General features: G+C 37.0%; 2 protein-coding genes across 8 annotated transcripts in view; one reads left to right on the forward strand and one right to left on the reverse strand.

Annotated features, from left to right (window-relative positions):
* Window positions 1–8,018: 8,018 nt before the first annotated feature.
* tmtc4 (transmembrane O-mannosyltransferase targeting cadherins 4) lies at window positions 8,019–25,342 on the reverse strand. Of its 3 annotated transcripts, none has more exons than XM_051118502.1 (18): window positions 25,320–25,342; window positions 20,682–20,877; window positions 19,784–19,899; window positions 19,054–19,270; window positions 18,254–18,338; window positions 17,463–17,557; window positions 16,878–16,970; window positions 16,356–16,517; window positions 15,802–16,004; window positions 15,279–15,453; window positions 15,019–15,150; window positions 14,616–14,695; window positions 14,349–14,456; window positions 14,120–14,261; window positions 13,462–13,576; window positions 8,650–8,762; window positions 8,467–8,536; window positions 8,019–8,242 (listed from the first exon to the last, which is right to left on the reverse strand). In XM_051118502.1, exons 2-18 carry the CDS (start codon window positions 20,841–20,843, stop codon window positions 8,094–8,096), a joined length of 2,217 nt encoding a protein of 738 aa, XP_050974459.1. In that variant the 5' UTR covers window positions 20,844–20,877; window positions 25,320–25,342; the 3' UTR covers window positions 8,019–8,093. The 3 variants fall into 3 exon arrangements, with proteins under 3 accessions (XP_050974459.1, XP_050974458.1, XP_050974457.1); XM_051118501.1 differs by lacking the exon at window positions 25,320–25,342 and adding an exon at window positions 21,238–21,445; XM_051118500.1 differs by lacking the exon at window positions 25,320–25,342 and adding an exon at window positions 20,995–21,445.
* Window positions 24,064–25,365, forward strand: part of si:ch211-168k14.2 (phospholipase D1) — a 32,191-nt gene continuing 30,889 nt past the window's right edge. For 2 of the 5 annotated variants that reach the window (XM_051118495.1, XM_051118496.1), the window contains exon 1: window positions 24,067–24,370. The gene's annotated coding sequence lies outside the window, so the exon portion shown is untranslated. Of the gene's footprint in view, window positions 24,371–25,365 lie in introns of all 5 variants that reach the window. The other 3 variants (XM_051118499.1, XR_007828372.1, XM_051118498.1) reach the window with 3 other exon arrangements.

Below are 25,365 nucleotides of genomic sequence, written 5' to 3' on the forward strand. Positions count from 1 at the left end.
GTATATCATCAGACCTAATTTACAATCTATGGATTCCGCCGGGTGGAACAAGGGCAGATATGAAACAGTTAAGCGCTTGGCTAACAATGCTTAGCATTCAGTCAGAGGGGAATCTGTTGTGGTTATCTAATGTCTGCAATTATGACTTATTAATGAAGAGATTAGCCAGTGAAGTGAACAGAGAAATAAACATGTAACTCTTTCACAGGGTTATGAGGAACAAATGACTGAGCACATTTAAGCAAAGCAATTAAAACTGGATTGGTAGGCTTTTCATTTAGCGTATGCTTGAAATGAAATACTTTTGTTTTTGCTAACATTTAATATTTCACGTTTTTTCAAATTCAGTATGTAGTGTATTATATCGTCTAACATTATGAAGTCAAATTGGAATGCTTAGCTCATTTGAGAAACATCATTTCATGTTATATCTTCAAACATGCAGAGGCACAGAATTATAATATTCTACCAACAGATGGAAAGAATGCTCATTTAGTAAATGGCTTTCTGATTTTACATGTAAATGCTCCTGCTCTGATGTTATCCATCTGCATAATTAGCCTTTTTAGTAATAAGAACACAGTGAGTGAGACATTAATTAGACCCATTTAAATGTTTGGAAATCCAATAGTGCATTAACACAGAAAACAGGGCCTCCTTGGCTCCGGTTTGACTGTTTATTTATTTAGATAGTGTTAATTATATAACACTTCCTCCCCTTGTACCCTTCCTTTTCAATATGCACATGAACATTATCAGTCGGTGTAGTTCGTTCAGAATTTTGTACAGAATACAACATTTGGATTTTCTTCTTCTTATTATTATTATTAATTCACATTACATACACATAGTTAAACATTATTGTCTAATTATTTTTTTTTTAATTCATTCATGTGTTTTTGCTGGAGTTTGGGTGATCAACCTCTGACTTTCTTTTAGACGGTGAAAAATATTGTAAATAATACTTGTCCTTGCCTAATCAGTTTTTTTTTAATTTATACACATTCTGATATTTTTTGTTGTTGTTGTTTTAGAAATGTCATAAAGCATTACAGAAATTTGTCTCTTTTTTATATTTTTGTAGATATTTGTTTGTTTGCGTGTTTCAGTAAGTAACAAGCCATCTTATTTCACAGAAGAGATTTTCTGAGAAAAAGGTTTTGCATTTTTTTACCTCACAGAGATTTTGTAAGTGGTTTCTTGGACAGCACTGCCCCCAGTGGTCAGTTCTGGAGCTGCAGATTTGTTTAGTAGAGATTCTGGAGCTGCAGACTAGTTTAGTAGCAAGTATTACATATTTTGCTGACCTTTATTAAGTATCTTTATTAAGTTTTATTTGCATAGATCTAGCATTTCATTGATTAAAATGTGTCATGATGAATAAATTCCTAAAAATGAAAGAAATTAAGTGAAAGAGTTTGGATATATAAATAACATTTGCACTAGCTGAACATTTGTACACAATGCCGTGTTGTGCAGAAAATGAATTCTGCTTGAAGCTTGAAAGTCTAATTATTTTTTTATAATTCAGCAACTCTGACAAAGAATGTTAGATGGAAAAAAAATATATAAAGGTCTAATTAAAGGATTTTCACTTTGTGGTGCAGGCAGCAGGGTTCTGAGCGATTGTCTTTGCTGGGTAGTTGCTCAGCAGCAGAAGGTAATGGTGGGGTGGACCCCCTTTACCCTCAGAGCCTTCTGTTAAATTTGGCAGAAAAACACCGGGCCCAAGTAGGAACAAAGACAAACCTTTCGTCATAGAAAGAGGAAAAGGCTCAGAGAAGAATGGTCCAATTTGACCCAATCTTCTAAGCAATTTGGTGCCCACTCTCGCAACGGAAACATTTGGGCTTAAATGACCAGAATCGCGGCGAGGCTCCTCATATACATTGGCTGTATGGCAGATGTTGCGCATTAATTGGCATGTGCGCGGCTTTGACCCGGGGTCCCTAACTGAGGGTTTAAATAGCTTATCTATTATTTGTTGTAACTCGGCCGACTCGGTAGGCACTTCCAGACGTGGTATTTCACGCTTTGCGGTTTCCAGTGTCGGCGTGGGCTTTTGGGGGGAGCCCAGTGTTTCAGTGGTGATGTCGTAACAGCAGGTAAGCTCTAAACACCATCTATCAGGCACCCATACTCGCCTCTCACACGGCCAGAGCTGTGACTGATGGACCTGTCTGTAGTATGGATGTTTAGCGCAGTGGCAAGCCATATGCCACTGGCACCGTTTCCTCCTCGCTGCCCTCGCTGAGCTAAAGAGGGGTGGTGCTGAGAGAGAGACCAAGAAAAACACACAGACACAAAGAACGCAAGAAGCCCCTCGCGATTGACGCGAGACGAATACAGAGTCTCCGTTTCTTTCTTTTTTCCCTTCTTCTCTGATTTCTGGAAAACCAGATGATAAGAAATTACCCAACAGCCATTCCATTCGATCCCGTCCCGCCCTTTTCACCCCCACCCGCCTTAAACCCTAAAAAGCAGAGGATATTGTGTTTTTAATAACAGTGAGAGAGCTCTGATGTATTTTTCCATCTGTTCGGAGCGGCCCACCGCCCGGCCGAGTGGCCGCCCCCTTGTGAGAGGAGCACAGCTGTTACTGTAAACCCTGTCCAGAGAGCAGCTCACACCCCTCTGCACCTCTAAAGGATCAAATGAACAAGTTTGGCTCGGTGCAGTCAGCCTTTGCAGCTGCAATTTCAAACCTCTTTAAATCATTTTTCATGCTTACCAGAAATGAATAATGCACACATTAACTGGTGCCAGTTAATAAATTTCCATCTCACTGCACCTTTTTTTTTTTTTTTTTTTCAATAAGATCCAGAGCATCTCATTTTGTTGTGCAAAACAGCTAAGAGGGCTCCCTTGAAAAAAAAAAAAATCTTGATTTTAAACAACTAGGCTACAGGAAGCCTAGGTCTCATCTATTAATTTATTCAGAAATACACAAAAATGCAATTCATTAATAGTGACCTGAGTATAACTTGTCCATAATGAGAATGTTTTTTCATTTCTATATTATAATTCATTGTAATATGTAATAAAAGAGTGATATCATAATGAAAAGGCCATATTAAAATTTAGCAGTTTGGCATGTGAGCCATAAATATGCAACAAAAAATGTCGAGGTCAATAATTTCTTAAAATATCAGTCAAGAAAAGTCGAGGCTAGTTGAGGTTGTCATTTGTAAATCATCATGGTACTTGTATATATTCAAGGTGTAAGAAAAATATTGTATCATATATTCTAAAATAAAAGATTTTTTACTTTTAATGGATGGTTACACATTATCACTTTTAAATTAATTTTTTTCTTTCAAAAGAATATGAAAAAGAAGAGTACATTTCTAAACATCTGTGACCCTGGACTACAACACCAGTTATAAGGTTCAATTTTTCCACATCATCTGAGTAAATAAGCTATTTGTTGATGTATAGTTTGTTATGACAGGAAAATATTTGGCTGAGATACAACTATTTGAAAATCTGAAATCAGAGGGTTCGAAAAATCTAAATATTGAGAAAATTGGCTTTAAATGTGTCCAAATGAAGTTGTTAGCAATGCACATTACTAATCAAAAATAAAGTTTTGATATATTTATGGCAGGAAATTTACCAAATATCTCCATGGAACATGATCTTTACTTAATATCCTGATGATTTTTGGCATAAAAGAAAAAATGATAATTTTGACCCATACGATGTATTGTTGGCTATTGCTACAAATATACCCGTGCTACTTTCAACTGGTTTTGTGGTCTAGGGTCACATTTGTGTTTTAAAAAAAGATTAAATTAGGGCTGTCAAACGATTAATCGCGATTAATCGCATACAAAATAAAAGTTTGAGTTTGCCTAATATATGTATGTGTGTGTACTGTGTGTAATAATGTATATATTAATACACACAAATTAATGTACATATTTAAGAGAAATATGTACAAAATATAAATTATATACATATACTTGTAAATATTTCTTAAATATATACATAATAAATACACACAGTACACACAGATATATTAGGCAAACTCAAACTTTTATTTTGTATGCGATTAATCGTGATTAATCGTTTGAAAGCCCTAGATGAAATATAAAAATAGACCCATATGTCTAAACTTTTTCATGTCTCAAGGACTTGTGAATGACAGGGCAGGGTTGGCAGAAAATGTCCATGATATTAATTCAGCAAACCCAGACCAGCAGCTGGCATCAATGGCCTTTACTTGCCCATCGCGAACAATTAATCACAGTAGGGCAGAGGTGGACGCGGGGACTGGTGGTGGCGGTATCGCGTGTGACAATCAGTCCTTTTTAAAATGCCGGGGAGTGTATGGCAGTAATTCGCGAAGCGCTCCTCAGAGCGGGGCGACGCCAGTGTCAGGCAAGATGCTCCCTAATGAGTGCCATCCTAATAATCACACGTGTGCGTGAATCCTGACCCGGTGTCAGAGGAGCGGATGTACCGTGCCGGATGGCGGCTACCGTTCTGGGAAGATCTGCAAAATGTACATCAATTAGACTGGAAGTCGGAGAGCCGACATCACAACCCATTAGTTTTGTTTAAAGGACTGCAGGGTGGGCCAGGGAGCATTTTAGAAGAGCAACATTGACAACATCCTGTCAGATTGATTAGCAGTCTGTAGAGGAGCTCTGAGCTGTAAAATGTGATTCAGGGCTTGTTCATCTAAACATACTGTGGGGCCAAGCGGCTAATAACGTTCACAAAGCGGCACGTGTCAAGTGCTGCGCTACGATCTTGCCAAAGTGCTGAAGCTTAAATAAACCTCAGGTCACTGACTGTAAAAAAAAAAAAAGATTTCCCTTGTTTTCACTCAAGATAAATTCCACCGGCTCTTGGATTCAAAGAATCGCAGACAATTCCTAGAACTGCTGGTGTGGAAACAGCGAAGCTTAATTGTTAGTGGTCTGACCTAGAGAGAGAGGGGGGGGTTGCAACAGAAATTGGTTCATAATGGTTAGATAACAAAAAGTGGAAAATATTTTATTTTTTACATATTTATCTATATTTTCTTCCTCATTTAGTCCTCTCACCTTGATACTAGTACCAGCTCAATCAACAATTAATTAATAAATTAATTGCCATGCTGTGATATTCCTATAGCAACATACTCACATGCTTGTGAATTGAGGTTAAAATTAGCATGCTTTGTAAGTTCATTGCTAGATAAAATTGAATCCACATGTTCTGCTCTAGATCTTTTATATGAAACTTACATTCATCTGATAAACCAAAACAAAGACTACTTACAAATTTAAAGGCTGGGTTAATTGTGCTTTTGTGATGGACTATTAATTAGAACATAAATAAAAACTGCCTGTAGTATTGCTGGTAACGCTTTATTTTAAGGACCAATTGCTATTAACCAGTTGCTAACTAGCATGCATATTACTAGAATATTAGCCGTTTATTAGTACTTATAATACTCATATTAATGCCTTATTCTGCATGACCATATTTTAGATCCCTAAACCCTACCCCACACCTAAACTTAATAACTACCTTACTAACTATTAATAAGCAGCATGTTAGTCAGTTCAGTGAAAACTGAATAGTTAATAGTTAATATCTGTTCCCTATTCTGAAGTGTTATCATATTGCTTAATACATTGCAACTTACCAAATACAGGAGTGTTTAAAAATGTAGCGTCAGTATGATGTTTTAAAAGAAATGCATAGTTTTTATATCATTATTATATCAAGAACACATTTGTTTGATCAAAAGGGACAGTAAAGAAATTTTAATGGCTAGAAAATAAATTCTCATAAAATTGTTGGTAACACTTTACAAAAAGGTACATTAGTTAACAACTTTAGTTAACATGAACTAAGAATGAACAATACTTAAATCTTAATCTTAAACTAATGTATTATTCATGACCTAACAATGAACAACTGTATTTTTAATGTTAATAAAGATTAATATTGTAATAAATGTATTATTCATTGTTTGTTGATGTTGGTTAATACATTAACTAATGTTAACAAATGACACCTTATAGTAAGGAGTTCCGAGATAAAAACTCACAATTCTGACTTTTATATCTCGCAATTCTGACTTAATAACTTGCAATTGCCAGTTTATATCTCGCAATTTTGAAAAAAAAAAAATCAGAATTGTGAGTTTGTATCACGCAAATCTGAGAAAAAAAATCTTGCAATTGTGAGAAAAAAAAGTTGAAATTACAAAAAAAAAAAAAAAATGTATTCAGTGACGGAAACAGGCCTTCATATATAACACTAAATAAAGGATGGCTACGAAAAAAATAATCTTTGCCATTACAGAAATTGCAGTATTTTTGATCAAAAAAATGCAGACTTGGTGAGCATGAGACTTTGTTGACCTCAAGCCAAAAAAAAAAAAAAAAAGTGTGCAGTGTTATAAGAAACATGAACCTACTGCAATGTAAGAAACTAGTGCGTGGGTACTGTACAAGAATATTTAACCATGTTGTGACTGACCAAAAAGAATGAAGTATTTCAAGTTCTAATCAAGACTAACAAATTTAGCCAATTAAAATTTACGTTTTAATAAAAATGCCATTAGTGCTGTCTTAATTATATTAAAGTGCCCCTCTTTTTTTAAGAAAACTTAACAGGTAGATGTTCCCAGACACTGTTTATCAACTGGCTCTTCAGCATGCTAGCTATATAATTACATTTGACATAATGCCATATATGGAATCTAATCAGTACTATACAGCTTCCCTTATCCCAGGAAAACCTGCTCTTTGATCATCCTTTATCTAACTTCCATGCTTCAACAATGTTGAAACAAATGCATTCTCCATACTGGTTTCACATATAGTTTAGTGTTTCTGTTGTTGTTGTTTTTAACTTGCTGTATTGTGAGGTATTGAGGCTATGCGGCGGTCCAATGGATTCCACACACTTTTAAACTCAATAATGTGCAAAAACAAAAGTGGACACAGTAATCCTTCTATGCAACACTATGAAAATATTGCTGGTACATCAAGTGTGAAATTCAAGCAAAGATGGAAAGACACCAGTCCACCCATGTTGGTTCAATTTCAGCAGTGTGAAGGGAAGTAGAAGTAGGAATACCATGAAAATACAGCAGACAGTGGTTACACAATAATTCAAAGGTTTTTGTTGTTCTAGTAATACCTTTATCTATCTATTACAACTGCAGGTTGATATTTCAGATCTGAGGATGGTATCGTTAGAACCAGCAACCCTGTCATCTTAGCACCGTCTTTGCGATCCTGGTTCTTCAAAAGTGTCCCGTTGGCTAGAGGAAGCAGGTGAAAAAATAGAAGCACGGTGCACTTTAAACTTAGAAGGAGACTTGTTGACTGAAGTTGTGTCTCGAGGTCAGCCCTCGCTCAGCCCACTAACTTTCAAGAGCAGCCAGCATGTGTGAGATGCCCCTAGGGACTGCGTTCCACGTTCTTTGAATCCCCCATTCTGAGCTTCACTGTTTTCTTTGCTGTCATGACTGCCGGCTTCCTACTTGGGGTGACCCTATGGCCCCGGCCTCAGCACATCAGAACACAGACTCGCAAAACACCTTTCCGACATTAACTACAGAGGACTCGGAAGAAAGAAAGGCCACGGTCTGGTCCTTGAGACACGTATGTTAGATATAGGCATGTAAACAAACACGCTAACAAAAACCATTGGCCTACGGTGCATGTGACTCGAGATAACTCGACATTTTAAAGTGCAATTTGTTGCGATGTCCACAGTGGGGTACGTACTTGGTGCATAGCCAAGAGTAACATACTTTGCAATTACAAAGTGTAACAGACTAATAAATAGAGGCCCAGCTGACATAACATGAGGTCAAAGATGAAAGTCAAGATAGTGGATATGTTCCATATGTCTTGAGACTACAGTTACACGTGACAAACTCATTTGAGCCGGTTAAGAAACCACAATCTTGACCTTAAAAGACTATTACGTGGCCAGAATCGAAGCTCTGTGTACATCTACAGCATCTGTACGTATTCATAGAAGACAAAAGTGGAAAATAATAAGATGAATTAATTTATTTACTTATGTAGAGACCGTACAAAGACTTGTGTGGCATGCAGTTATCAAAAACGATGTTATCCAACAGTCCTTTGCCGCTGTTCGAGTTTGCGTTTTAGCATGTTGTAGTTTTCCTTGGTCCCCGGAGCGCTTGGATCCAGTCGAAGAGACAGTTCATAGTGGCGCTTTGCTAAGTCTAGTTTTCCCCAACGGTGATAAAGAACAGCTGCAAGAGCAGAGAAAAAAGACCTGTCACTTAAATCAAGCGACTGTACCGTAACTCGCCATTGGTCCCCAGTGAATGGGAGAAGAATCACAGCCACTTCGCTTTGTTTATAGATTCAGTCGCACCGATTTATGCCTGTATCGTGTAACATCGCAGGAGTCAAAACTTGCACAACTGTTTTGTGTGACAATACTGAAGTGCCAGCGGGATTCTGGGAGACTTACCAAGATTACCATGGCAACTGGCAATGTTTGGGTTGATCTTCAGAGCGTTAAGAAAGAATCCTTCCGACTCCTGAGAGAAAAAGGAACATTGGTTATTATAAAGTTCCTTCTGTATCAAAGAAATAGTTTGAGTAACATTTTCACAGACAAAACAGCACTACATGGAAAAAAGTTTGTGTTAACCTTGTACTTTTCCTGTTTTCCAAGGACATTGGCGAGGGAGAACATGATGGTGTGATCTTTTGGCAATATCTTTAATGCTTCCTTTCCAATCAGCTCGGCTTGAGCCAGATTGCCTGTAATGAAAAGACAAAATATTTAATTCAACATGAACTGTTTCCTTGCTAAGACACAAAGTATTACTGTTGCTCATTAAGTTATAAATGATAACTCAAACTCTTAGGCTTTAACTTTTAAACATTTTTTAGCTTTTAAAAAAAAAAAAAAAAAATGGGCTCAATGCATGTTTACTGCCTATATTTTTCTATTGAAATCTTAGTATATTAGTAGTGCAAGCTTCCAAGCTTCCCATGGCAAACTCTTTATTGTCAAATTTATAGTAACTGTCGAACACAGTCAGTTAGACCATATTATATTATATTTTTACCATTAAAGATATAGTTCACCCAAAAATTAAAATTACCCCATGATTTACTCAACATCAAGCTATCCTAGATGTATATGACTTTCTTCTTTTAGACAAATACAATCAACATTTTATTGAAAAATGTCCTGGCTCTTATAATGGCTGTTGAGATTTTTTATAGTCCAATAAAGTGCATCCATCAATAATAAAAAGTACTAATAAAGGCCTTCTGAAGTGAACTGATGAATTTGTGTAAGATAGTTTTAAATTCATTGACGGGTAATTTTCATCAGAATTTGTCAACAACATTTTTCAACAGACAAAAACAGAAACGCACACAAAATTATGCCGAATTCTCCATTTTGACAAGTATTCACGTAAACGACTTCATCGGTTACGACTTATGTGAACGTAAACAGTTGGGAGAACATCGGACGTGTACATTGCATGCACTGGTCTATAGTTCTCTATTATAAATCAGTGATTGCATCTGTGTATCCGGTTTTAAAGGGACAGAAGCCTAATTTAGTTGCTATTGACTGTGGCATTGATGTTAATCCAGCAACAAAAGACTTTAGTACTTTAGTAGCCTAAGTTGTCACCTACTAAGTAGCCTTAGTAGACTAAAACAAACAATTCATATGACTAAAATATGACTACAACTAAATAGTCAAAAGACTAAGACTAAATCAAAATCTGCTGTCAAAAATAACACTGGTGTAAGAAGAACATCCACATTTAAAACTTTATAAACCATAATCTCAAGCTTCCGCTAACTTTCGTGACAATATGCTTTTTCCTATCCACCTGTGCGAGGCTTCCTGTGTCATTTGCTTCCAGCTATTTGTAGCTGTACAAAACAGCTAGTTTTTGCTGCTTGATATTGCGAACTGGTGTCTCTTACCATATTATTTAATATATAATCTTACATTTAAACAGTGGTTTGTAGCACAAACAGATTTATCGTTTACTGCATTATTATTCTTCTCGCTATTTCCCTACAGCGGCTAATGAATCAGAAAGTCTTGCACATTCACAGAAAACAGCTTACTTTTGCGTTGAAAAATAAGGTGGGTAGTGGGGAACTTTCTCAAGCTTCATTTTTTTGTGTTTCCATACACTGCACTGCACCAGAAATTGTAGTGACCAATAAGTAAGCGTTCATGCATAGTCTATTACACTGAAGGAGGAACCCAATAATATCTAGGGACAAGAATATCATAGTGGCTTGGGGGTGGACTCTTTTGACTTGAGCCTGCAAGAAGTAACCACCTAGCAATCACACCAAGCAACCAATGAGAACACCAGCAATGTGCTAAAATCACACAGAACACTTTATTAGCTGCATAGAGCAACTGTAAAAAGAACTTTTAACTAGTATTCAGTGGCAGACTCCTACAGCTATGTCTCTTTCACAGAAGCGTGTTTGTTTTGTGCCAAACCATAACCATCATTAAAACTGGCCAGCTAAAAACCAAAAACAATCTACAAAGAATTGTGAAGGAGCAAATTGTTTACATTTTTATAAATAGCTCTAAATGTCCCAAAATAACAACCGTATAGTTGTCATTCCATAATTTCTGTTGACTGTGCAGAGCGGATTGCTCTGGTGTGTCAGCAGCCTCCAGAAGAGAGTTTTTCAACTCCACACATGGCTGATTCTTTTAGTTTCCTAATTAGAGGGCAACACAAGGGCTACTGACTTATTGATCTGGATGTCAAAACTCCCTCTGACCACAGACTCAGATAGATCTTCTCTCACCGGCTGACCCTTAACAAATTCATGAGCTGCTGAGGATTCTTCCTCACCGTTGAAACCTAAACATGACTCATGTTTTATGTTTGCACACCTTCTTGATGCGTTTTCAGTTTAATATAGGGAAACAATAGCAGTAGTGCATCTCCAATTTCCTGTTTGCAATCATTTACTTATTTTTGGGAGGGGTTTTGGGATCAAGGGAGGCTGGAAAATGCAGTGGGAGAAGATACTCATGCCAGGGATTTTTTTTTTTGGCAAAGAAAATGGACCGTGCCAAGACTCTCCAGGGAGGGCCAACCTGCCTGGGAGACGCGTTTGAATAAACGGCTTCTGTCAGGGAATCGCGCCATTCTCCACACGGCAGGGAAGAGTGGCTTTAAAACAACACACAAGGCTTTTAATACATAAATTTCAAGCATTGCTGATTCTTGCTCTTCCGGTCTAATCATGTTGGGTTCTTATGCCGGCATTCCTTGGAAAGGACATCCTCTATTAATCCTGTAACATCTCGTCAGAATGGAAACTTTTGAGAAAATGGTTTTCTCATAATAATAATAAAAAACAAGCTACAAACAGATGTGTAAAAATATGGTTTACTGACCTAAATATATGTTAAAAAGTTTTTAAAAAATAATCTTTTTTTTTTTTTTTTTTTTTTTGTAGGGCTGGGTGAGAATAAAAATTGTGAAGTGCAATTAGTTTGCCAGTGATTTGAAAAGAAAGATGATTTTAATTCTTCTTTCTTAATTGGCCATTAATTTTTCTGATTCATTTAAATCGCTCAAAAGTATTCACAAAAGTCTAACATTTTTTTATATATTAAAATGGTTTTGTAAAATATATGTAGGTTGCTGATGTTTATTACTATTAAAATGACTTGATTTTTTTAAAACTAGATTTTTACAGTTTTAGTTAAACATTTAATGTTCTGAATTCCACTTTTGATTAAAATTATTGTAAATCTGTTACACTTTCCCAACTCTATTGAAAATAAAAACATAAAAAGGTTATTTGATAATTCTAACAAAAAGATAAGTTATCTGCCCCTGTAGGGTCTGTGATGAGATAAGGGGGTGAAGATGGGGTGCAGGAGTTAATTGTTGTAAAGGGTGAACTAATTATGCAGCATGGCCCCATGTGGCAGCGTGCACCTGACGCTCAGCATCTGCAGAATGGAAGTTCACACCTCTCTCTCTCCCTCTATCTCACACACAGCTATGAGCCGCGGCTATACTTGGGACACCAGATGAAAACGACAAGGCGGGAGGATTTGGGAGGAGGCCAAGATCATCTGTTTACCCCCAAGGGCAGGGTCAAGGTCACGTTTAATGAGAACACTCACTCAGTTTAAACATACATGACTGCCCCTGTCTGAACATTAACAATACAGATCTATACTGCATTGCTAAACTATGATACATGCAAAAGATAACGTACAGTCAGCAAACGAAACCCCGACAGGGTGATGTAAAGCTAACTGTACATTATTGTGCTTATTATGCATTGTCCTAGGGTGCCTAAGACAATGGCTAATTATATAGTTTAAATAACTGACTATGGTATGCAGCAGCTAGCCAATCAGAATCAAGTATTTCAGGTGTCATCTAATAAGAGAAGCATATCAGCCACAGGGCTGCCCCATTAATAGTCGTAACCATTAGTCGACGAGAAGAGGCTTGGTTGACCAAAATTAGTCACTTAGTTGCAGAAAAACAAAACAAAAAAGAAAAACTCTTAAAATACTCTGTCATTTTTGGTCATACAGATAAAAGTAATACTTCTTTCGAATCTGTAAAAACACAATGTTTTTTGTGTGCACTGAGAATAACAACGAAACATTGCATTTTGGTAAAATAATTAAAGCAAACAGGATGCGCTTTCTGCTGTCTCTGTGAACTTGAGCGCATAACTTCGAAACTCCATGTATACTTGCCTTACAGACATGAAAAACATATCTATAGAGAGTGAAATGTCTACTTTTAAATGAACCAATTCAAATAGCAAAGAAATATTATCAGATTATGTAATCGGTATGAAACATGCATACAGCCGCATCACTACCGCGGAGATGACGAGTCGGTGCCAGCAACTTAATCTATTGAGGCAAAAACGAAGAAAGCACTAGTTTATCAATAAATTATTAAAATGTGAATGCAGTCTACTTGCTGTTTTTCTCTGACACTTTCATAATTATTATATCTGCCGGTGCACTGTGGCAAGCTTTTTTTGCTTGTGCTTAAGCGCTTATTAAGCTATATAGCCAATTAAAGGCTCATTATTATGATTTATATGGTTAATTAATAAACATGCGGCTAATAGTCGACTAATGCTTAAAATGAGTCATGTAATTGCACCTCGGCTCAGAATGCTTTTATGACGCAAGATTAATGTAAACACAGCACACTTTGAACACCCTTGTAATTCGCTTCAACCTTTTTGAAGTTTATGACATTATTTTAGGTTCAAGTGTGTGTGAGGAATTGAAAGCAAGCAGAGTATGGCTGTTTCTAAAGCACGCAGTGTCATCTGTTAAAACTAAGTTCAGAATTGATTCGGGATGTATGCGGAAAACTTCAGAACTGATGTAGAATCATTTCTCGATTTATTTTCCCAGTCCTACTTAATAAATCACTTTCCATCTACACCTTACCAGTGTTGTCCAACAATATCACCATGTTGTTCCACGCCAGGCTATGGTCAGGCTTCAGCATGGTGGCATTCCTCCAGGCGTTCAGCGCGTCAATGCTGCGGTTCAGGTCTGCATACTGGAGATAAAACAAACAAGTACAAATAATAAGCAATGGGCCAATGTGGGTCAGGGATAAAAATACTTAAAACAACCAAAAAAGGCGCTTGCCTTTACATTTTTTTCATTATTTTATTATTTTTGTGCAGATTTAAACTTGCATTGCATTTTCTTGCATTAATAACGAGGCTAAACACGTCAGAAGAATGTGCATTAATCACTATGGCACATCCTTGGTAAAAATGCTTTGAAGTAGATGAGTAAAGAAATCAAACATTCATTAACACAAAAATAGCATGTCATTACACATCATAATGGGCAATATTTTGAACGGAATAGCCAATTTCTTGCCATAATTAATAATAAATTGCACCATATTGGTTTGTACTCACACAGGAAGGGTGAACATAATTGCCCAACATCAAAACCACCCTAGACATATTAAAAATCCATGCTGTAATATTACTGAAATTGATGTTTAGAATATGGGGAAATGTTATAAAGTAGGAAAACACACTTTATAAAAATGTACTGAATGCTTTATGCAAAACACGTCGCTTACCAGACGTCCCAAGTTGTAATAACAGTCTGGGTATTTTTTCCTGAATCGAATTGCATTCCAATAGCTCTGTTCAGCCTCGTCAAACTTTTTCAGACTGTTCTGCACAATACCCAAATTCATCCAAGCTGCAGCAAAATCAGGCCTGAACCAATCGAAGAAACAGCAGAGTGACTTACAAGAGGTTACACAACTACACACAATATTTTTGAACTAAAAATCTTTCACTTACTGGATATGAACCGCAGCTGACAGGAGCTCTTCGGCTTCCTTTAACTCATTTCTTTCCTTTAATATATTGCCAAGATTGTTCATGGCATGAACATACTTGGGGTGTAATCTGTAACAACAAACATACGAAAAAAAGTCTAAAAGTGGACAAAAAAAAGTGAACAATACCTTATAGTTTACATAATCACACTGTTTAAAATGCTGTGGGTTTTGCCAAATGAAATATGACAGAATCATGATTTTTTTTTATATATATTTTTTTTTTCACCTCACTGCCTCCCTGTAGTACTTGACGGCAGCACTCTGGTTGCCTTTGTCAGCAAGGTTTTTGCCAACGTTATAATGCACCTGTGCAAGGAAGGAGATAGTTAGAGAACTCATCAAGCTAATGAAGTCACTGGTGTGCAAAACTGGACTGAGTACAATTGAGAACAAATATTTTATTTGCTTTTCTGTTATTTTTTGTTATTGAGTGATTTAGCTGATGCTTCAAATCCAAACCGGCTCACAGTACACTTATTAAAGGTTCAGTTCCTCTGGAGAAACCTGATGTTAAGAGCGTGCTCAAGGCATTTTGTGTTGATGGGTGAGCTGAAGTTACGAAAATGGATTTCACCAATGGAGTGGAGTTAAATTGCAGCACGAGGTGGTTGGAAGGTGTGCGGTCTCACCTTGGCGTTGAGCGGGCAGACAGACAGGGCGCTGGTGAAGAGACTCTGTTCAGACCTCCACTGTTGACTGCGCTGTGCAGAGCGAGCCACGTTCACACACAGCAGCGTCAACGTGGCCGCTCTCAGCAGCCTCTGCGGTCATCCCACAGACACGAAACGTGAACACAAACTCAACGGAACATTAGTTACAGTGAATTATGGTCTGATGGTGAATATTAGGAGGTGATAAGTGGGAAATTGGTGTAGAACAGGCCACATACCTTGTGTTTCTTCCAGTGGCAGCTACAGTAGCCTACAGCGTAGGCCAGAATGAGGCAGTAGCCCGCTGAGGAGAGGTACAGCACCCGCTCGGCTATCACAAACCCCACCCTGAAGAACAGATTACTGGCTGGCAGGAATGGAATCACTAGCAGAACCAGGCCAAACGTCAGAGTCCTAAAAACACAGAGAGCATTATATACACTACCATACACATTTCATAAGAAATGCATACTTTAATTTAGAAAGGACACATTAAATTGATCAAAAGTGACAGTAAAGTCTTCAACACTGTGAATGTTTAGATTTCTAGGTCTTTTGATGTTTCTATTTACAAATGACTAACCAAAAGCTGTATCATTTTTTTTTTTTTTTTTACAAAACATGCATAGTGGTAAAAGGGTTTCTTGAGCACCAATTTAGCATATTAGAATGATTTCTGAAGGAAGATATTAGTAGTTGTAATAAAATGGAAAACAGTTTCCATATGTCTGGACAAAGCATGTTTTGTTTTGCTGATCTTACCTTCTTTTATTGCTGTCCTGTGAGCACAGAGCTTGGTATACCAAGCCCATCAGACAGCACCACAGCAAAAGAGGCCAGACAATCCTCCAGTCAGTGGCTGATTTAATCAGAGGCACACAGCCCATTGACCAATCAAAACACAGCCACCAGGGACATAGCAGCAACCAGGCATTCAAGGAGTAGTAGTAATTATAGTTCACAATCTGAGAAGAGAGAAAGCAAGCAAAGAAAAACATGATTCGGATGATGATGTGAAAAATATGGCACAGTCTGTCTAGGGTAAAAATGACTACTACAATTATATGAAAGTATACAGTTTATTTCGGTTTTGACTAGGGTCAACAGAACACCATATTTTTAGTTATCACCACCATTGAAATTGCAGTTTTAGATACGAATTTTGATACCAAAACAAATATTATTATTATTTACATTTTGATTCTAAATACAATTGATACACAAGTACATTTTAAGTAGAGGTATTTTAGCAGTATTTTTTGCTTCTAAATAAATACTAACTACAAAATCATTCATTAAAAAAAAGGACTGCTTACCCTCAAGATGACGTTTTCAGCAAAGGATGCTGGGTTATCCACCTCAGTGAAAGATGGAGGCCCGGTTCCCATGATTCTCCATCTCGCGTACAAAAGAAAGGAACCACCAAGAAAGAGAAGCGCCAACCTCATAAGCAAACCGCTCCTCACCGACCCACCAATCTGGGTGGAAAAAAGAAAATACAAATCAGTTAGGGCTGCACAATTAATCAAATTTCTATGTGTGTATGAGAATGTGTGTTTTTCCTACAGGTTATCTTAAGGTTGTTTTAATTTTTATTTTAAATTTTATTTTTTATATTGAAAGAAGAAACTATATATAAAAATGTAATAAAAACAATGAAAAAACTAGCTTTGCTTCAAAGCTATTCAAAACATCATTCAATGTAAACTGTGATAATCGTAAATAATCGCAATTACAATAATCGACAATTATGATTTTTGTCATAATCGTGCAGCCCTAAAATCAGTCCAAAGATTGTTTGGGTCTAAAGAATGCCACCCCGTGAATAAGTCACTTACATCAGCTGATTTTCTCCTGGACAGCAGCCGGTGAGCGAGCTCATAGATATTCAGATTACAGACCATGAGAATATCATAAGCAGCATTCACTCCCTTAAGACAAAGAAGAAAAGAACAAGATATTTTATGGATGACCAAAGCTCTGTATTGTAAAAGTAGATGAGAGATTATGAGAGATAGGACAATATTTGGTCGAGATACAACTATTTGAAAATCTAGAATCTGAGGGTGGAAAAAAAAAAAATAAATAAAAAAAAAATCGAAATATTGAGAAAATCAGCTTTACATTTGTCCAAATGTAGTTCTTAGCAATGCATATTACTAATCAAAAGTTAAGTTTTGATATATTCACGATAGGAAATTTACAAAATATCTTCATGGAACATGATATTTACTTAATATCCTAATGATTTTTGGCATAAAAGAAAATAATAATAATTTTGACCCATACAATGTATTGTTGGCTACTGCTACAAATATACCCGTGCTACTTATGACTGGTTTTGTGGTCCAGGATCACATATATGCTTATAGCATATTACTTTATTTGACCTGCAACTCAAATGTTCACATCTTTTCACTCACCAAAACCGTAATGCCTTGCTCCTTGCAGAGCATGGCTACAGCACAAAGAAGAATGCTGCCAAATATCCACAACACAGAGAACTTTTTATCACCACCTACAGAGAGAAATTCAAAAAGTCTCTAGATTAAACCGTACACTTGATACAAAGTAAGACATTCAACAACAAGATTCTAACATGCAGTGTCTGTAAAGGATTAATTTACCCTAGAATAACATTGTCATTATTTATTTTGTGTTCCAACTCATTACAAACTTGCAAACTTCTATGACATGCTTTCTTATCTATGCAATTATAAAATAATGAAGCTTCATTTATCTCAAGTGAGATAAGATTTGATGTCTTCAAACAAGATAAATGAAGCTTCAGCAAACAAAGCGACCATAAAAGTATTAACAGAAGTCCATATAATTCATAAACTAATCAGTGTGATCTTCTCAATGAATTGGTGGATCCATTCACAAAAATGTGTTTGTTCACAAACTCCGTTAATAGTCCACTGGACGGAAAATTATCATTAAATAATGGCTTAAATTAGTCCGTTTCACACACAAAGCTTTTGTAAGACTTAAGATTTGTAATACAGTGGACAAGTTTAATGGACCGCAGTTTTTGTTTCCTTTAAATTGTTTAAATTTCTCCTTATATGTTCCAAAGAAGAAGCAAATCATATGGATTTATAAAGGTAGTAACTGATGACCAAGTTAAAGTTAAGACAAATTATGTTGTAATTTTATGCCACTAAATTTCACATAGTGCCGTAATAACTATTGCTTTAGTTTATCAACTGACCTTGAAACGCTTTGCAGTAAACCAGAAAAGAGAGCTGAAAAAAGAGGGCACACAACAAATCTGCTCTGCCAACAATGCCAGCCACCTACAAGACAGACAGCCAACAGAGAAGATTATTAAGATCGACTCCAGCTAAATACTTTTGAAGAGCTAAAGGACACTGTCTCGTCAAGCATCATTCATCATCAAGCAGGTCACGACCGTGAAATCCACCCCAAGGGCATTCGTTTTTAACAGCAGCTACACATTTTACACCCAAACAAATTAAATCCTGCTTGTACATTAAAGGCAAAAAAATGGGCAGCATAAAAACATCCTTCGCCGCCCTTTCGTCTGTGAAATTGCCTGTATTTCTGGCAGTGCCAAATTAACGGTGAAGGCAGGAGGCTGCACTCATTACAGAACTGCAGTCGGCCCTGGCTGGAGTCCTGGGGCCACCTTCTTTGATTCATCCCGTAGGCCCAAGTCAGTGGTCTCTCTGAACCTCACCCCCTCCAGGTCCAGGGCCGGTCTTTCTGAACCTGATTAAAGAGCAGATACCGGAGCATCGGCAGACTCTTCCCTGCTCGGACGCATCCGTGGCAGGCCAGAGCGAGCGTTCGGTAGCTGTTAATAGCCACGGCTGACTGTAGAGCCCACCTATGTGATGCACACCAGCTGCGTGAAGCTTTCTTCTCCACGGGCCTTGTAATGTATATTTCATGCAACATCAATGAACATTGTGATATGGAGCATTGTAGTCGGAGATTGTTTACCAGGCAGAGACGGCCTGCTGAATCACGTCTTCCCACTCTACTTACGCTTTCCGTGTGAACTGGATGTGCGGCAAAGAAGAGCGCAGCCAGGAAGGAAGCTTTCGGAGAAAGATTGAGTTTCGCCCCTCTTCCATCGTGAACCAGGCCGCCAATTAATATTGCAAACACATCGATCATTAACACAGAAATAACACAGTGGAGGGCAACGTTGAGCGCGTGAAAGCCGATCGGATGCAGTCCACCGGCCAAGAGGTAGTTGATCCTGAAAAAATAAGTAAAAGTCATAAATCGCAATGATTACAACTTCTGACTTTTGGAAAGTTTCGTACATTTCCGAGACATAAAACAGCAGAGATACGACAGCATACAGACGTCGCAGGATCATAAAGTAACTTTTATGGTTGAATTGAGATAACGGGCCATTACTGATGCAAAACGATGTCATTCTCATTAGCAGCATGCAGGACATGAATTATGCCCCCTATATAGATTCCTCACAGTTGCAGTCAAATGCCAAAGACAATTCTAAAACGAGTATGAAAAAAGGCAATATATGCATCCAATTTTAATGTCAATTATTGTGGCATTCGTTGAGGAAGCACTCGGGGGACCTCTTTTGATTTCCCACTGAGAATAAAATTACAAGTCCACACATCTAATACATGCAAAGAGGTTTGACAATATTCACTATAAGCATGTTGGACTATTACCTTGTGTTAATCATCAGCCACACAGCAGTAATTGAAAAACCCTTTTGTCTTTGTGGTGAACGTACCTGAAGGTCAGGACGGTCAGCGGCCGGTAGGATTTGTGACTGGAGTTGCTACTTAAGTTACTGCCCCAAAAGTCATTTTTCCAGATGTTACTCAGTGGAGTGTCAGGACTCAAATCCTACGAAATGCAGAAATCACATGGGTTTGCCACTGAAAAAGTCTGTCCCCTGTTGTCCACCAACAAATGTGACTCTGGACCACAAAACCAGTCATAAGGGTCAATTGTTTGAAATTGAGATCTATGCATCATCTGAAAGCTGAATAAATAAGTTTTCCTTTACTGTATGGTTTGTTATGATAGTACAAAAAAAAATAAAAATACTGAGAAAATCACCTTTAAAGCTGTCCAAATGAAGTTCTTAGCAATGCATATTACTAATCAAAAAATATTTTTTGATATATTTATGGTTGGGAATTTACAAAATATCTTCATGGACCATGATCTTTACTTAACATCCTAATGATTTTTGCCATAAAAGAAAAAATGACCCATACAGTGTATTTTTGGTTATTGCTACAAATATACCCGTGTTACTTAAGGCTGGTTTTGTGGTCCAGGGTCACACATCTGTTTAGAACTTTGAAAAAAAAATGAATCTTGTAATCACAACTGACCATTTTACTGTTAAAAAGACATTTTACCTTATCTTCATCATTTACTCAAACAGAATGTCAAAGCTGCTTTTTTCATACAATGAATCTGAATGGTGACCTAGGCACTCCTTGGTCTCTATCCATTGTCGTTGTATGGAAAGCTACATGTACTGTATGTATGAATCATGTGTTTGAAATCACATGAGGACAAGTAAATGATGTCAGAATTTAGGTTTTTAGAAAAACGATTCCTTTCAAAATAAAAATCTGAACAAATAAATAAATAACCAGGATTAAGGGCGATACCTTATTATTGATGATGGCTTCTGAATCATCAAAGACAAAGTCCCCATCATAGCTGTTTATGAAACAGATCAGGGCAACAAAGGCAGTGACCAGCCGGGAGTGCAAGAGTCCCAGTTTTGGCAGCGGGATGTGATGATCCCAGTAAGGCTCAGAAAGCACCATCTTTCATGTGGTTTCTGTTCATTCTGACCCACCACTGTGTTGCAGAACAAAGAAAGCAGGTGGAAGGTTAAAATAACAAAGTAACACTACAAAAAGACTTGAAAATAAAAAGCAAACATTATGCCAGAAGGGTGCATGGACTGCAACCTACCTACTGTATGCACTACAGAGATTTGTTAGAAAAGGCGGTGTGACATCTCAGCACAGTTACATGCTATGCTGCATGGCTGTACACACAGATGCAGGCAATGCATAGCAACCGGCTGTCAAAGCGAGCAAAGGATACGAAACCATTCACACTTTCTACGTTGTCTACTCATATATTCTGCTCGCGCGAGAATGACGACAGTCAAAACATGATTCACAAATAATAATAGTATAAACGTGCACTGACGTCAATAACTGTCTGGCCGCCGACGAGGACGATTTACAATCTGGTGGAGACGAGCAATACAGGCTTTAAATCACCGGTGTCACATAAATACGATGCCGATATCGGTAAACCATACGAATGTGAAAATAAAAGCTTAATACGTGGCTAAACGATGGCTGATCCCTGTATGAGCCTCTCGCTTGTACTTCCTGCTACCGCGCGGAGAAGAATAGACCGTGTTACGTCACGTGACCTGAGTCAGCCGAGTGGATATAATGTGGACTCGCACAAATGGAAAATGCTGCACAGTAGATGGCTACATGACATGAAATGTCAAGCAGTGAAACAGAGGGATATTGTACACTTCATCTAAAACGGTTTCTTTAACATTTTCACAGGATTTTTGAGAAATAGCATTAAAACTAGACCAAATGTCTACATATGTCATATTAAACTGATATCAGTCGCAATGTGCATAATTTAAATGCTAATTTTATATAAATATGAGCCCACGTCCAACATCATAGTTAGTAAAATAGTGGATCAGCATGTATGTGATTCGACAATCCAAACTGAAGAAGTGGATCAATTAAATTTCACAGTGCACCCTAAAATTTCTCTGTCCAGCAAATAGCCATGAAAAGCATTAAAAGGTAAACAAAAGCGGGAGCTGTAAGTAAACAAACTACATGCATCCACACTAAGAGGTGTCACTAAGTATACTAATGGGACTATTAAAGGCATAGGTCACCCAAAAATGAAAAATTGACGAAAATGTACTTACCCTTGATGTACACCTGGTTTTACAGACAGGTCTTAGGTTAAGATAGGATTCGGCAGTAGTGAGATTAGAAAAAAACATTACTGGTGTGCATCTGCACGTCCTGATTTTGCTGAGTTAGATGTGTTCCTGGGTAAGCATATTTTGTTGACCCTGGAACAACATTTTAATCCAAAAAAATCTTGACCACATCCCTACACCTAAACCTAAACTTACCCATGAGTAATCCCTAAAATCAGAGGAAATAATAGATGAATGACACTAATGTACAAGCACCAAACACTGTAAGACTAAAGTTCACAAAAACTATAAACTGATTTTTCAAATCTGATTGGTTAATCACAATGTTGTTCCAGGTACAACAAAGATGTTGATCCAGGAACATGTCGTACTTGGTAAAATCAGGTTCTGCGTGTGCATCTTGAGTCAAAACAAAGGCACTGACATATTTTAAGATCAGTTAGTTCAAGTTTCTTTCAGTTGAAACAGCTCAGACTTACATTTTAGTCTGGGATTAGGCTTAAGCCTTGTTTGTGAAACCGGGAGGTTTCAGAGTCTAAACTGATGTGACTCCAGTCAATCATTTAATGTCTTAAGTGAAGTTAAAAGCCATCAACTAGGCACTACTTTAAACCATCACTTCTGGCCAAAATCGAGTCCATAATCAATGGACCTTTTTCACATTTCCAGGTTTCTCATAGCAGAAGGCGTCATAGTTGGGTAAAATCCGAGAGCAGTGAATGGGAGAGTACAAATACATTTTTTGCATTCCCATTTGCTCAAATAGCAAAAGAAAAACTACACTATAGTGTTTTCATGACTTTCAATCAAAGGAAAAAAATTGAGCTACACTGATATTCAGCAGTCAAAAGAGAGAACAATGTCAAATTTACTGTCCCTCCCATAGATGCCACATTAGAAACACCCTCGCATAGCATTAACTAGGTTTTTTGTAACTTGATGAAAAGGTGATATAATACAAAGTATAGTGTTATAAATATACATACATATTTTAAAAAATCAAAATATAAAAAACTTTAGAGGATTTATGATGATGATGATGATGATGACCATTGAAACGCATCATCACAGGCTTGTGAAAAGAGTCCATAATATGTTTCCTCCAACATATTTGTTTAGAGCTCTGTTTATATCTTGTTTAGATTTAATTAGTGCACATTTCTCGCCTGATTAAGATGAGACAGATTTTTCATTAGAGAAAGCAATATTTTGGACAAAAGAGTCATATTTTAGCCAGTAGCAATGGTTTAAGTTAAAAGCCTTTTAATTATGGAGTTGCTTATTATATTCACACACAGCTTTTTGCTTGTAGATTACTTGTAGATTACTGTTATGTTTTTTTAGCCATTAGGACTTGAATACTGACAGAACCCATTCACTCCCAAATCTGATGAAAAACCAATTCTTCTACATCTTGCATGGCCTGAGGGTGAAAACCACATTTTCAGCAAATTGTCATTTTGGGGTGAGCTATTCCTTTAAGAAGGACACACAATATATTAGAGTGTAGGTATGCATCTTTACAACCTATTAACTTTAGTTTGTCAAAATATTGTGCCCTTTCCTGCTCACTAAGCCCTTCTCTACATGATTTAGCAGCTTGCACACATTTTTTTCTATGGTTTAGATGCCATAAATTAGTAGAAAAACATATTCAGTAGTACATTAACTGTGCAATCCATGCTGATGTTTACATCCAAGTATTGCCAATATGGATGTTTTTTATTTTTATTTTTTTTGCATATTTGGCTTTAGAATTGGATAAAGGCCACAAAATGTAGGCTTAATCTTGAGTCACGTGCAGTTTTAAATTGATCGTACTGTTGTGTTTACCTCTAAAATGCACCCTGAATACACAAGCTCTGAGATCTCAGTCACAATCATGTTTCATAATGATTGTCCAACTTCTCTCCTTTTGAACCGCTGACACATCACTACTCGCTCAGCAACACAAATACCACTACGGCCAGTCCTCCACCAGTCCCCATCTCATGAGGGATGACATCACAGAGATTAGCTGTAGCTGTCTGATTCCTGGTACAAACATTTCAAACACAAACACTCACACCAGTGGCAGAGCTTTGCACTATCAATAGAGGCTTTCAGCATGCTGTGAAACCGTTCCCTTGTTCCCCTATGGTGTGATGATACATTGTAAGAGCCGTGAATGGAACTGTCCAGTCATATTGCTGACATAATTCAGAAAGGGTAACAGCTCTGAAACTCCTCAAGTTAACAGAAATCAGTTATCTGTTAAGAGTTTTAGAGGCAGAGTAGTGACAACCTGTTGCAATCTCCTGTCTCGTAGGAGAGTCAGGAGAAGCGTTCTTCCTCCACAGGCTTCAAAATGAGGTAAGAACTCTATATTTTCTTAGTTTGCCTTCCTGCTGTTCCACGCTCCGATCTTTTCCCCTCTTCCAGCTTTGTAATTCACTTTAATGAAAGAATGTGCCGTTATAGTGGTGATTGATTTAGTCGGATGCAGAACATTTGCACAATAATGTGCTCTATTACTTGCTTAATGAATTGCCTCTGTCCCGTTTGTGCTGTCATAGAAGGGAGACTCACATCCTGTCTAATTACACCACAAATTAACCTTATTTACATTGCAGTTGTCACACACATATGATTATCATGAACAATTTGCGGCCTAAATAAATGTATGAATTTGGATCCCCCACAGATCCAATCTAATCCAGTAAACTCGTTGTCCTGTGTGTTTCTCATATCATGAGTTCAGGTAATATTCATTCAGGTAATATAACAAAGCTACTGTAAAGCACTTTACAGTAACTTCATATTACCTAATAACCACTATGATTGGGTGCAAAGCTCATGTAATGAAAATGCTGTCTTTTAATTTTTAACATTTTGAGCAGACTATAAAAAATCTTTGTCTGTTGATTTCAGACTGAACAAACACATTGTTGATTAAAGTTCATTTCAGCTGTTGTTACTGAGGAGTTCATCAAGTCAGACTAAAGATTATTTTTTAAACAGTTCCATGTCAGTATTAAATTGACTTAAAACAATTAACAAATATAGCTAAAGGTCAACTATCTTTGTGGAGCATTTAAAAAATATGCATTCATATTCATATAACATTTATATGAATATACAAAATATATTATAAAGACATTATTAAAACAGCATAATTTAAAAAGTTACATTAATATATATATATATATATATATATATATATATATATGAATAATAATAATAATAATAATATTTTAGCATATTGAAATAGTTGACCCTTAAGACTCATGTCAAGATAAATTTAGTGATTTGTCTGTACTACCTGTTCCAGGTAAAAAAGTTACACCTTTGCCTGCTGCCCATGTTTA

The sequence above is a fragment of the Labeo rohita genome, chromosome 9 (assembly GCF_022985175.1).
Source record: "Labeo rohita strain BAU-BD-2019 chromosome 9, IGBB_LRoh.1.0, whole genome shotgun sequence".
NCBI lineage: Eukaryota > Metazoa > Chordata > Actinopteri > Cypriniformes > Cyprinidae > Labeo > Labeo rohita.